The 12,859-nt window shown below is 40.4% G+C and overlaps 1 protein-coding gene across 3 annotated transcripts in view; it reads right to left on the minus strand.

Moving 5' to 3' along the window:
- Nucleotides 1–12,859, minus strand: part of MCF2L2 (MCF.2 cell line derived transforming sequence-like 2) — a 366,799-nt gene that overhangs the window by 90,737 nt on the left and 263,203 nt on the right. For all 3 annotated transcript variants that reach the window (XM_040349448.1, XM_040349451.1, XM_040349447.1), the window contains exon 17: nt 923–1,038. In XM_040349448.1, the coding sequence (XP_040205382.1) occupies nt 923–1,038 (116 nt within the window). The remainder of the gene's footprint in view (nt 1–922; nt 1,039–12,859) is intronic.

Here is a 12,859-nt window from a genome sequence, read left to right on the forward strand (position 1 = left end):
CTATAAGTCCCAGCAGCCTTTCTGGCTGCCGGCTTGTAGTTTGAATTAACCACCATGTCGCTTTTGAATGCACTGGTAGTTTATTCATTCTTCCTGTCAGTGTGTATCTGTCTGCCCATACAAGGTACAAGCAAACAGGTACACTGAGAAGTCTGCAGGAGTCCAGCATGGCACTTGCACTCTGCTGATCTCTGGTGCAATGCTTTCCAAGCTCCAAGTAAAAGAAATGCACTTTTTTTTCCTGCAAAAAGATGTGCATTTATTATTTTATAAAAAGGTGAACTTATCCTTTAAAGGGTCACTAAAGGAAAACATTTTTTTGCTGAAATGACTGTTTACAGAGTATAGAGACATAAAAGTTAACTGATTCCTTTTAAAAATGATTAAAAATTGAATTTAATCTATCATATAATGTGCCTCTAGTTTCACGTTCGGTTTTAAAGGTAAATACATGAAGTTCCGGGTGAGAGGTGAGTCGGGAAGACTCACAGAACAAAAACAACAAATCCAGGGCAGTGTTTTGTTTTTAAAATGAATCTGATTGGTTCTGAGGAGTTTTAGACACACAGTAATGACAGCTTAGACCACCGTGAAAAGCTCCCAGTACGATGGTTATAAGGAAACAGGCAACCAGGAAGTGTGGAGATCACAGCAAAATTACAGCTACTTCAAAGCAAAAACGAACAATGAGGACATGAAACCTGTACTGCAGGAATGTAAAGGAAGCTATTTAGCTAAAAAAAAAATCCTTTAGTGACCCTTTAAGCATTTACAACCACTTTAACCATTTTACAATCTTTATTCTGTATCATAAAATATTCAAATAGCGAGGATAGCATGATACAAACATTTTATATTGAAAAAGGAACAGAACAAACTGGTATGAATGAAGCAACTAAAGCCATGACAGTAATTGAAATACCTTTTGTGAAATTCGTAGATTTCTTGAAGATTTCCAAAAAGGACGTCTTTGCTATTCTGTAAAACCACAGGAATCAATGGATTCATTTCGGGATTGTCCAAAGATGATGCATAACCCTGCAATAAATATAAGAGAATTTATCTAACTTGCATCTATTAAAATCCTTTATTTACGTAACGCCATGTATTTTGTAACTCATACATACATTTGCAGTGTACAGATATTCATTTTTTTGTGGATCTCTTATGCCACATACACACGATCAGTTCATCCGATGAAAACGGACCGATGGATTTTTTCATCAGATATACGATGAAGCCGACTTTCATCAGTCTTGCCTACACACCATCAGTTAAAAATCAGATCGTGTCCAACGCGGTGACGTAAAACACAATGACGTGCAGAGAAAAATGAAGTTCAATGCTTCAGAGCATGCGCCGACTTGATTCTGAGCATGTGTGGATTTTTGACCGATTGATTTCCCCACAGACGATCGTTTTTTTTCTATCAGTTTTTTAACCATCAGAAAATTTTAAAACAGGTTCTATTTTTTTTCACCGATGGGAAAAAAAACGATGGGGCCCACACACGATCGGTTCGTCAGATGAAAACGTTTTTTGTTTTTTTTTGGTTAAGTGTAGTGTGTAGAGGGTTTAAAACCATTCGGTCTTTGTGTCCCCACTGGAAAGATGTTCCCGCTCTTGCTGTGTGGTCCCCAGTACAGGATGGGAGAGACATTTCTCCAGTGGGAACTCAACATCAGTTTTATAAAGCATAGGGAAAGGTTGGATCATCTCTCTTCTTGAATTGATGGTCACCTAGACATAAAGTGAGGGGAAGTCTCCCCAGAAGGGTTACAAAATGGTAGAGGTTCCAACTCTTTCATATTTCATCCCAAACTGAAGAAAGCTTTGGATGGAGTCAAAGAGAAAACACTCATATTCCGGTTTAGGAGATATTTGCAGAAAAGACAGCACCACACTGAGCGTGCCGTTAATGAATGGGACATGCCGTTAGTGGCCAGCTCCCATGCGCATGCGTGGGATTGACGCCATCGCGGCCCCAGCCAGTCACAGCGCTGAAGCTGTGATACCTGGAAGTCACCCTGGGTATCATGGCGGTGTACTAGCTCATTATGTCTTTGTCTTGCAGGGTATTTATTTTTTTAGTTTCATTACAGAGGGTTTACTTCCTCTTTAAAAGCAGGGTGCTGTAATGTCTGGCCAGTGGCACCATTATTACATTAAACATGAAGAATGTGAACAGCACACTTCAAATCCTCCAGATAGCCACAGAATAAAAAGAGTTTCAGAGCCATGCAGGACCCCTTTGTTAAAGCTGAATGCAAGGCAAACAACTAAACATACAATTGAAACACATACGGTATATAGGAGTTGTTTTAAATGCCAAAGAATCAGTATTTCTGGCAATCCAGTTTTTGAGATTTACAAGGCCCTGGTACAACTTTTAGCCCTGTCTGGTAAGGCAGGGGACCTGATTTTTCTTGCTGCAGTCAAGTGACACTTAGGCCCCATTCACCCTTGTGCGACTTGTCATGCAACTTTGGATCCCAACAGTAGGCAATTTTTGAAAATGCCTTTATTTAAAAAAATAAATAAAAGTTTAGATCCTTCGTAATCATGACACGTGCCACCACCGCTGACCCGATAAAAGTTCTGACAGTTCTTAAATAACTAAGGGGTGGTTCCACCCGATAATGTCACTGGGTGGCACCTCCCCTTGTGATGTCATCGACCCAGCATCGACGCGCTCTGTGCTCCCCGCCTTCATCCATAGACTGCAATCAGCATTCCGCTCTGTGCACTCCTCTCAATATATAAATATTATCTTACAAAAGTGAGTACACCCCTAACATTTCTGCAAATATGTTATTATATCTTTTCACGTGACAACACTGAAGAAATTACACTTTGCTGCAATGTAAAGTAGTGAGTGTACAGCTTGTATAACAGTGTAAATTTGCTGCCCCCTCAAAATAACTCAACACACAGCCATTAATGTTTAAACCACTGGCAACAAAAGTGAGTACACCCCTATGTGAAAATGTCCAAATTGGGCCCAATTAGCCATTTTCCATCCCCAGTGTCATGTGACTTGTTAGTTAGTTAGTGTCATCACTCTCACTCTCTTATACTGGTCACTAAAATTTCAACATGGCACCTCATGGCAAAGAACTCTCTGAGGATCTGAAAAAAAGAATTGTTGCTCTACATAAAGATGGCCTAGGCTATAAGAAGAGTGCCAGAACCCTGAAACTGAGCTGCAGCACAGTGGCCAAAACCATACAGCGGTTTAAAAGGACAGGTTCCACTCAGAACAGGCCTCACCATGGTTGACCAAAGAAGTTAAGTGCACATGCTCAGCGTCATATCCAGAGATTGTCTTTGGGAAATTGATGTATGAGTGCTGCCAGCATTGCTTCAGAAGTTGAAGGGGTGGGGGGTCAGCCTGTCAGTGCTCAGACCATACGCTTCACACTGCATCAAATTGGTCTGCATGGCTGTCATCCCAGAAGGAAGTCTCTTCGAAAGATGATGCACAAGAAAGCCCGCAGACAGTTTGCTGAAGACAAGCAGACTAAGGACATGGATTACTGGAACCATGTCCTGTGGTCTGATGAGACCAAGATAAACTTATTTGGTTCAGATGGTGTCAAGCATGTGTGGCGGCAACCAAGTGTGGAGTACAAAGACAAGAGTGTTTTGCCTACAGTCAAGCATGGTGGTGGGAGTGTCATGGTCTGTGGCTGCATGTGTGCTGCCGGCACTGGGGAGCTACAGTTCATTGAAGAAATGATCCCCTTCCTTCGGAGACTGGGCCGCAGGGCAGTATTCCAACATGATAACGACCCCAAACACATCTCCAAGAGACCACTGCCTTTCTAAAGAAGCTGAGGATAAATGTAATGAGCTGGCCGAGCATTTAGGTCTCCAGACCTAAATCCTATTGAGCATCTGTGGGGCATCCTCAAATGAAAGGTGGAGGAGTGCAACATCCACCAGCACTGCGATGTCATCATGGAGGAATGGAAGAGGACTCCAGTGGCAACCTGTGAAGCTCTGGTGAGCTCCATGCCCAAGAGGGTTCCGGAAAATAATGGTGGCCACACAAAATATTATTTTGGACATTTTCACTTAGAGGTGTGCTCACTTTTGTTGTCAGCAGTTTAGACATTAATGGCTGTGTTCTTGAATAATTTTGAGGGGACAGCAAATTTACACTGTTATACAAGCTGTACACTCACTACTTTACATTGTAGCAACGTTTTATTTCTTCAGTGTTGTCACATGAAAAGATATAATAAAATATTTACAAAAATGTGAGGGGTGTACTCACTTTTATGAGATACTGTATATATATATATATATATATATATATATATATATATAAACACACACTATATCATCAAAAGTATTGGGACGCCTGCCTTTACACACACATGAACTTTGATGGCATCCCAGTCTTAGGGTTCAATATAGAGTTGCCCCACCCATTGCAGCTATACCAGCATTAAAGGGGTTGGAAAGGCAGAAGTTTTTTATCTTAATGCATTCTATGCATTAAGATAAAAAGCCTTCTGTGTGCAGCAGAACCCCTAACACTTACCTGAGGTCCCTCTCTGTCCAGCGATTTCCTCAGCCGTCTGAGATTCTCCATCCTGTATGGCTGAGACACAGTAGCGGTGCCATTGGCTCCCACTGCTGTCGATCGAAGTCAGCTAGCCAATCAAGGGATAGAGGGGGCGGGCCGGGCAGGGCTCTGTGTCGGAAAGGAACACAGGGAGCTGTGACTCGGCTCAGGTGCCCCCATAGCAAGCTGTTTGCTGTGGGGGTACTGAACAGGTGGGAAGGAGGGACCACAATCACAGAAGAGGGACCCGAGAAGAGAAGGATTAGGGCTACTCTGTGCAAATCCACTGCAATAGAGCAGGTAAGTATAGTAATATGTTTATTATTTTTATAGGGAAAAAAATGAAGCTTTACAATCACTTTAACTCTTCTGGAGTGTGTCTATGGGAATGTTTGACCATTCTTCCAGAAGCTCATTTCTAAAGGTCAGGCACTATTGTGGAGGAGAAGGCCTGGCTCGCAGTCTCCTCTATTTCATCCCAAAGGTATTCTATCGGGTTGAGGTCAGGACTGTGCAGACCAGTCAAGTTCCCCCACCCTAAACTCGCTCATCCATCCTGTATATATAAAATATAGTCTTATTTATCTGCCCGGTGTTTAGCTTTAAGACAGTGAAATGCAATGTTACAAAACCCTGTCATAACTGTATCAGAGACTTGCATTGTTTCAACAGCCTCAAAAGGAAGGAAATATGGTTATTGACACTTTGCTAACGGAGGTTACACTGATGTGGCTCAACTTGTTTTACACAGACTATTGCTTATTAGCACATTGGCAATGTCCGCCATATTTTTTAATACAACTGTAGGTAAATATGAATTTTGTTGGTATAATCAAGGTTGACGGAGTATTTACCAATGATTCTAACACTGAAGTGATATAGCAATCATTTGTTCGGCGTGGACCTTTTATGGATGTATCGCTACCCTCAAAGGAGCCACTGGTAATGATGGTCCTCTCAAAGACCTCAGCCCCTGTGACACTCCAGGTTCATCTATATACAGACACACAATTTTACAGATGAATCACAGACAATGGCATTGGTACCCAACTATAATGCCATTATCAGGAAAGCAAACAACAGACCAATTAGTAAAACAAACTTAATATATTTATATAAAACAAAGTGGGTTAAAGTAGGTAGAGTTACAGGACGAAATTAATAACAATGGTAGTAATACACTTAAGAAACAGGATAATTATAAGTAACTGGGCCCAGGTTTTACCAATCAGCTTAAACTGCAACAGCATCACCTAGAGTCCTAGACTAACATACAGTAAGGGCAGCCAGAAATAGATAGTATAAACCCCGAAGGTTATGCTGCCTTAGTCTCTAGAACAGGGATATGCAATTAGCGGACCTCCAGCTGTTGCAAAACTACAAGTCCCATCATTCCTCTGCCTCTGGGTGTCATGCTTGTGGCTGTCAGAGTCTTGCTATGCCTCATGGGACTTGTAGTTCTGCAACAGCTGGAGGTCCGCTAATTGCATATCCCTGCTCTAGAATGACTTTGCTAGCCAAGTCTGCCTGCAGGACTTCAGTGTTCCAGGAAGGTAAAAGTGTAAAACCAGTGTAAAAATGTAAATACTATGAAACACAAAAGAATACTCTCCAAAAAAGGAAGAAAAATAAGTTATTTCTGCTGGTGATGTTGGGGCCCTTTTGGTTGTGCACTTATGGTGATACTGAGTGGCCTTATAGACCCCGCATCATGCCTATTGCTGTCACAAGGATGTTAACATCTCTTGTGAAAGTAATAAAAGTGAAAAAAAAAATTAAATGGCAATGGTCGCGAGCACGCAAACAGCGATCGTCCCACAAATGTGAGGTATTGCTGAGAACGTCAGATCATGGGCAGTAATTCCAGCACTGGACCTCCACTATAAAACTAAAGTGGTAACCTGTAAAGGCTTTTAAAGCATCGCCTATTGGTAGTAAAATGTACGTTGTTTGTTGCCGTTACACAGGAGTGTGCAGTTTTAAAGCATGACATGTTTGGTATCTATTTACGCAGTGTAAAATCATGATATTTTACCAAAATTGGGTTATGTATTTTTTTTTTGCATTAGAATTTAAAAAGGTATTTTTTCCAAGAAAACTGTGTTTGAAAAACTACTGCACAAATACCGTGTGACATACAAATTTGCAACACCCACCAATTTATTCTCTAGGGTAGCTTAGACTGAGGCAACAGTGCAGACTATACAAGTGTTTAGGCTGTACAAGGGTTTAGGCAGGATCAGGGTTAAAAAGCTTATTGGAAGTTGTCCATGGCTGGGTTTCCCCCCTCTGTTGTCACTAAAGAGGGGTGGGTACAATAATTTAAACATTTTATTCTCTAGAGTGTTAGAAACAAAATGTATAATGTTTGGGGTTCTAAGTAATTTTCTAGCAAAAAAAAAAAACGTTTTTTAACTTGTAAACAACAAATCTCAGAAAGAGGCTTGGTCCTTAGGTGGTTAAATTATCCTGTGGTTTTATTGGGACATAATAGACCCTATGAGAAATTTTATAATGATTTTAATAAGACTATATTGCATTTGAGAGATATGACGTCTATTGTTTTTATCTTTATGGCCTCATGCACACTGGATGTTATAAAAAAAAGCCAGTAGCATTAGCTGTAGCTGCAGAATGAGTTTTGCAGTAATGTTTTTAAGCGATTTTGCAGTAGTTTTTTTTTTTTTTTTCAAAACTATACTTCCACAAAAGCTTACGGCTCAAAAATGCTGAGAAATACGGAGTAGCCTAGGTTTTTAGGCTGCATTCACACCTGCACGTTTTTACCGCAATTTTTCCCTGATTTTGTGGCAAAAACGTGACAAAATCACAGTAAAAACGCGTGGAACTTTCTGCCTGAAAACAAAAAAAAAACAAGGTGTGAACAGAGCCTTAGCGTTTTTAAGCTTTTATAAGAGTTAGAGCGTTTTTACAGCTCCCCATAAAACCCTGGGTTCTGGGTTTTGTTTCCAGACAGAAAACGCCTCTGCCAAAAAACGCTGATAACAGCCTATGTGTGCATGAGCACATAGGATATCATGCTGGGGAGTTTACTGGCTGCAAAAAAAAAAAAAAAAACAACGCATGAAGCCTAAAACGGCAGCGGAAAAATGTCCAGCGTGCATGAGCCTAATAATAAATAATGTACAGCAGCATTTTACTGTTGTGAGTTTTTCTGCGACTCCTTGGTGTACATACATTGGATGCCTACTTATGAGAAACTGCAATGGTGTTAGAAACTGAGTAAAAAGTGGAATCATATACAGTGGAATCTTGGGTGGATGGATCTGTTTGAGCGTTTTTTGACATTTCAGAGTCAAGAGAGAGGATGAGCTACTTTCTTAAGGGTGGTGGCACTGATTGGTGATTTTGTTTGCAAAGTTTGGTGATGGATGAAGATAGAAGTAAAAAAAAAAAAAATTGGACATATACAGAATGTGAGAAATGTACTACAGCGCTAACTATTAATTAAATTTGAAAGAAAAAAAACAACAAAAATACCAAAATGATATCGCTGCATACACACACAGGTGTACAAAACCAGAATGATACAAAAAAAAGGAAAAAATAGTGATGTGCTGAAATCAACTTTTGCTGATAATATGTGTACAATATGTGCAGAATGTATACCAAATATACACACTCAGGATGGTATCAATAAGAAACCACATTAAAAAACAAATAAATTGTGAGATGATCCACAAGTGCTCTTCCCCCGCGCGTTACATCACTCGGCACGTGACTTAATCATGGTTAAGTCACGTGCCGAGTGATGTAACGCGTAGGGGAAGAGCCTAGTGACGTGATCAACGGACGTTCATCCGTGTGAGGAGATCACTATACTAAGCGGCTTGTAAGGCTATGTTCAAAGGCTGTATATGAAGAGGGGATTCGTGAGTGCAGTGCGTCTGCTTTTTTTGCTGTTGTCCATGCTTAATCTGTGATCCACAGTATTGCACCATATCCCTTTCCTTTTTTCCTTTTGAGTTATATTGCCCTGAAGCAGCAAGGCGTCCTCATATGCTGGGCCATTTGGAAGCAATTAAGCACCAGTCCACACTTATTAATCTGAAGTTTCAAGGTGTCTGCCTGTGTTTTGTTTGAAAGCTCAACAACACGTCAGCCTGTGATAGCAAGTGGGTTTGGAACCCCTTTTGTATTATAAGTACTACTACTCAGAACTGGACATTTGCTACACTTGAGGTTGTTTTTTGCACTTATGGATCATCTCACAATTTATTTGTTTTTTATTGTGGTTTTTCTATTGATACCCTCCTGAGTGTGTATATTTGGTATCAATTCTGCACATATTGTACACATATTATCAGCAAAAGTTGATTTCCGCGCATCACAATTTTTTCACATATACAGTATATTATTTAAGGTTTTGATGCATGAATGTATATATGAATTATATTCGAAATTGTACAGGTATAATCAGCTACATATGTAAATTTACAATGCTTAAACTGATCAAATTTTTTCTGCAAATGCCCTTGCCAAAGGCCACAAAAAGCTGTTGCAACTTGAGAGTTCTCCATTTTCTTTTACAATTACGCACATTTGCCTAGTCAATCTGACACCAATTACTCTCATACATCAGATTGGATGTATGCTACATTGAACTGAACTCTGCAAACACAATCTAGGCAATGTCTAAGTATTTTCTTTTTTAGTCTATTTAATTTGCCGTTACTGCGTCTGTTTTGTATTTTTTTTTTCTGTAAATATTTTTGCCTGCACAGTTTTTCCTTATATTTTACCTTCTATTATATCCCTGTCTGGTGTGACAGCATGTTTTACGGACACGTGCCAAAATTGCTGTAAACAACATATAGTGGCAGCTATTTTGTGTATGAAAAGGTTTTTTGTGCGGTGTTAACCACCCCCAGCAACCATCACTCTCAGTGTTGCGGACACTTAGGTAAATCACTTCTGACAACTTTTCCTGACACCAAGAAAAAAATGGTGACAGGGGAGAGACCTCTAGCTGATTGACAGCCTTGGATTTGTTCCTGTGTGCTGTGTGGAGGGGGGGGGGGTGTACCTCTTTCCTCCAGTCAGCTGTCAGACCTCTCCTCACTGAGCTCCACAGAGTGGAATTTCAGCTTTCCACCCCCTTTTTCAGAAATCTCAGAAATGCTTAAAATGTTGCACTTTGAATGGCTGTAGAGAAGAAAGGGCTGCAGATAGATAGGTATAACTAATATAGGAGGATTTCTTGCATCTCTGTGCATCATCTGAGGCCAGTCACTTTGCTGGGTATTTGTAAGGCTTTACAACCAGTTTAAGGCCTCATGCACATTGGACGTTTTTAACACTGCTTTTTTAAAGTTGCTCCTAGGGGCCTCTGGCGTTATTTTTTTTGCCTCTTCATGTTAGGCCCCATTCACACCTGAGCGTAGCGTTTTGAGCGTTTTTTCCAGCGTTTTGTCGTGCGTATTTGCACGTATTTGCGCGTTTGCATACAGCGTTGTCCGACGTTTTTGAACTTCGGCGTTTTTTATTTTAGCCAATAGGAAAAATGATCATCTCTTTCATCATTTGTTGCTATGTTTGAGAATTTTTTTTATCTTCTTCCTGGGTGAATATTCTATTTCACAGAACAGATTAAAGTGACAAAACGCTTACATTCGTTTCTATGGGAATACAAACATTAAAAAACACCCAAATCAGCTCAATTTGTGTCCAGAACTTGTTTGAGCTTCAGGCGTTTTGGAGTAGAGATGTGAACCATCTCCATTGAGAATAATGGATTTTTTCCCCTCTAGCGTTTTATAACTTCCGGCTTCAGGCTACAAAACGCTCAGGTGTGAATGGGCCCTTAGTCTACGTGTCCATGCACACATAGTTATTTGAAGGAGTTTAGGAGCAAGGGCATTTGGAGGCAGAAAAAAAAACCAGCTGTCAGCACATCCAGGATCAGTGATGCTTTTGCAGAAAAAGCACTTGACGCATGTAAACATGTCTAAATGCATGTTAACACTAGGTGCGTTTTAGTGAGTTTAAAAATAATTTATGGAATAACAAAAAACCAAGGGTAGCTTTCTCTATTTTAACATCTTCTAAAAACAAAGGGGGTATGAACTTATCTGATATGCATAAATACTACTGTGCAACACTTTTGGATCAAATGAAATACTGGTTCTTCCCAAATGATGATAAACTGTGGTTATCCATCGAAAGAGAAATCACCAAGGGAAATGATTTATTTGCCCTGTCAGTGGCTTACATACTATTCCCTAAGGTGATAGGGCCTGATCCACAAAAGGGATACGCCGGCGTATCTACTGATACGCCGTCGTATCCCTGTTTCTATCTATGGAACTGATCCACAGAATCAGTTTCACATAGATAGGCAGAAGATCCGACATGTGTAAGGGACTTACACTGTCGGATCTTAGGATGCAGTATCGCAGCCGCCGCTGGGGGCATTTCTCGTCGAAATCCAGTGTCGGGTATGCAAATTAGCACTTACGGAGATCCACAAAGCATTTACACTTCGTTTTTTCTCCGTAAGTATTAGTTTGCCGTCGCAAAATTAGGGCTGCTTTTACAAGGCCTAAACTGTTTACACCTTGTAAAAGTATACCCTTCTATCCCGCGTCGCTTTCATTTTTTTAATTTTTATTTTATTTTTTTCCGCCGCAACTCTTTTTTTTTTTTTGACGCCCGTCGCGATTCTCAAAACCCGGCGCAACGTAAAACCATGCAAAGCACGTCGGGAGCATGCTTAGTACGTCCGGCGCGGGAGCGTGCCTAATTTAAATGGGACTCGCCCCATTAGATTAGGAACGCCTTGCGCCGGACGGATTTAAGTTACACCACTCAAAATTTCTAGGTAAGTGCTTTGTGGATCGGGCACTTAGGTAGAGATTTTGCGGCGGTGTAACTTAAATCCGAATATTTAAGTTAAGCCCGCTCGTTGTGGATCAGGCCCATAGTTCCTAAATTGCTTTCCATTAAAGCTACCCTGTTAGCATGGAAGTTTCTTGTCTCAAACTTCCATGCTCTAGGTCTAGGGAATTTACAAAAGATACCTATACCGCTCAGAACCTTTGACTACTAAAGAGGCCGACTGTCAATAAACAAATGGATTGCTGAGGCCTTTGACTTTTACGTACACCTTCCCTCAGGATACTTTTACGTACACCTTCCCAACAGCTTGATGCACCTAAATGCATTACGCGTATTTAACTGAAGTGTTTTTTTTTTCTGCCTAGGAAAGATGGCCAGTAAGCATGAGGCCTAAAACTACCCCAAAACCCAACACTTTGGGGTTGGTTTACTAAAACTGAAGAGTGCAAAATCTGGTGAAGAGCTGCTTAGAAACCAATCAGCTTATAACTTCAGCTTATCCATTTAAGCGTTGGTAAAAAATACCTGGAAGCTGATTGGTTTCTATGCAGAGCTGCACCAGATTTTGCACTCTCCACTTTTAGTAAATCAACCCCATGCATCTGCATGCAAGCTATAATACTTTGATGCAGTTAAAGAGATATTAACAAAAAACACACAAATACACAAGGGGATCTTTGTATTGGTAGTCAATAGCGCACAATTCACATCACTGTTTTCTTCCTGCAGTTTTGGTAGCAATTACTTAAATGACAAAATTCTAATCATGCATCTTGTATCTGTGCTGAACTGCATCAACAAAATGGGGTCTCACAATTGATCGGATTTATACTGAAATAAAAAACCTATCACACAAGATATGAGGAACACGATCAGTTTCTAGAGATATTACATCCAGTACTCATTTCAAAGCAGACTTGGAAGGAGACAAGAAACGTGATAACTTCTTTGTTGACAGAAGCACTGTGTGTCATACTGTTTGTCTGTCATTGGCCTAAAGGAATCACAATAAGGAAAGCAGAGTGCAGAATGAAGTGCACTCCTGTGATCCACAGGAGACATATAGCCAAACAAGTTTTGGTTGTACTTCTCCTAGGATAATGTCCCATGAGAGATCTTCCATACAGCGATTTGATGCCTGCCATTCTGTCTGCTGAAAAAATATATTCTCTCACGCTGAATGGTTTTCCCCTAATTTCTATGCTGAGATAATGCATCATTGATCAGTTCACTGTGAATTTTTATTATGTTTTCACATTAAAAATTCACTAGAGAGCTCTCGCATGACATAAGGTTGTCGTCAGATGAGTGATTTCAGTGCTGCATCTGACTGAATATCAGCAAATACAGAAAATAGACTCCATGAAATGTGTTTATAAGTGTCACAGAGTAATCCGCATTCTAGGTGAAGACGTATTGTTTCAGATG

This window comes from Rana temporaria, chromosome 4 (assembly GCF_905171775.1).
Source record: "Rana temporaria chromosome 4, aRanTem1.1, whole genome shotgun sequence".
Classification (NCBI taxonomy): Eukaryota; Metazoa; Chordata; class Amphibia; order Anura; family Ranidae; genus Rana; species Rana temporaria.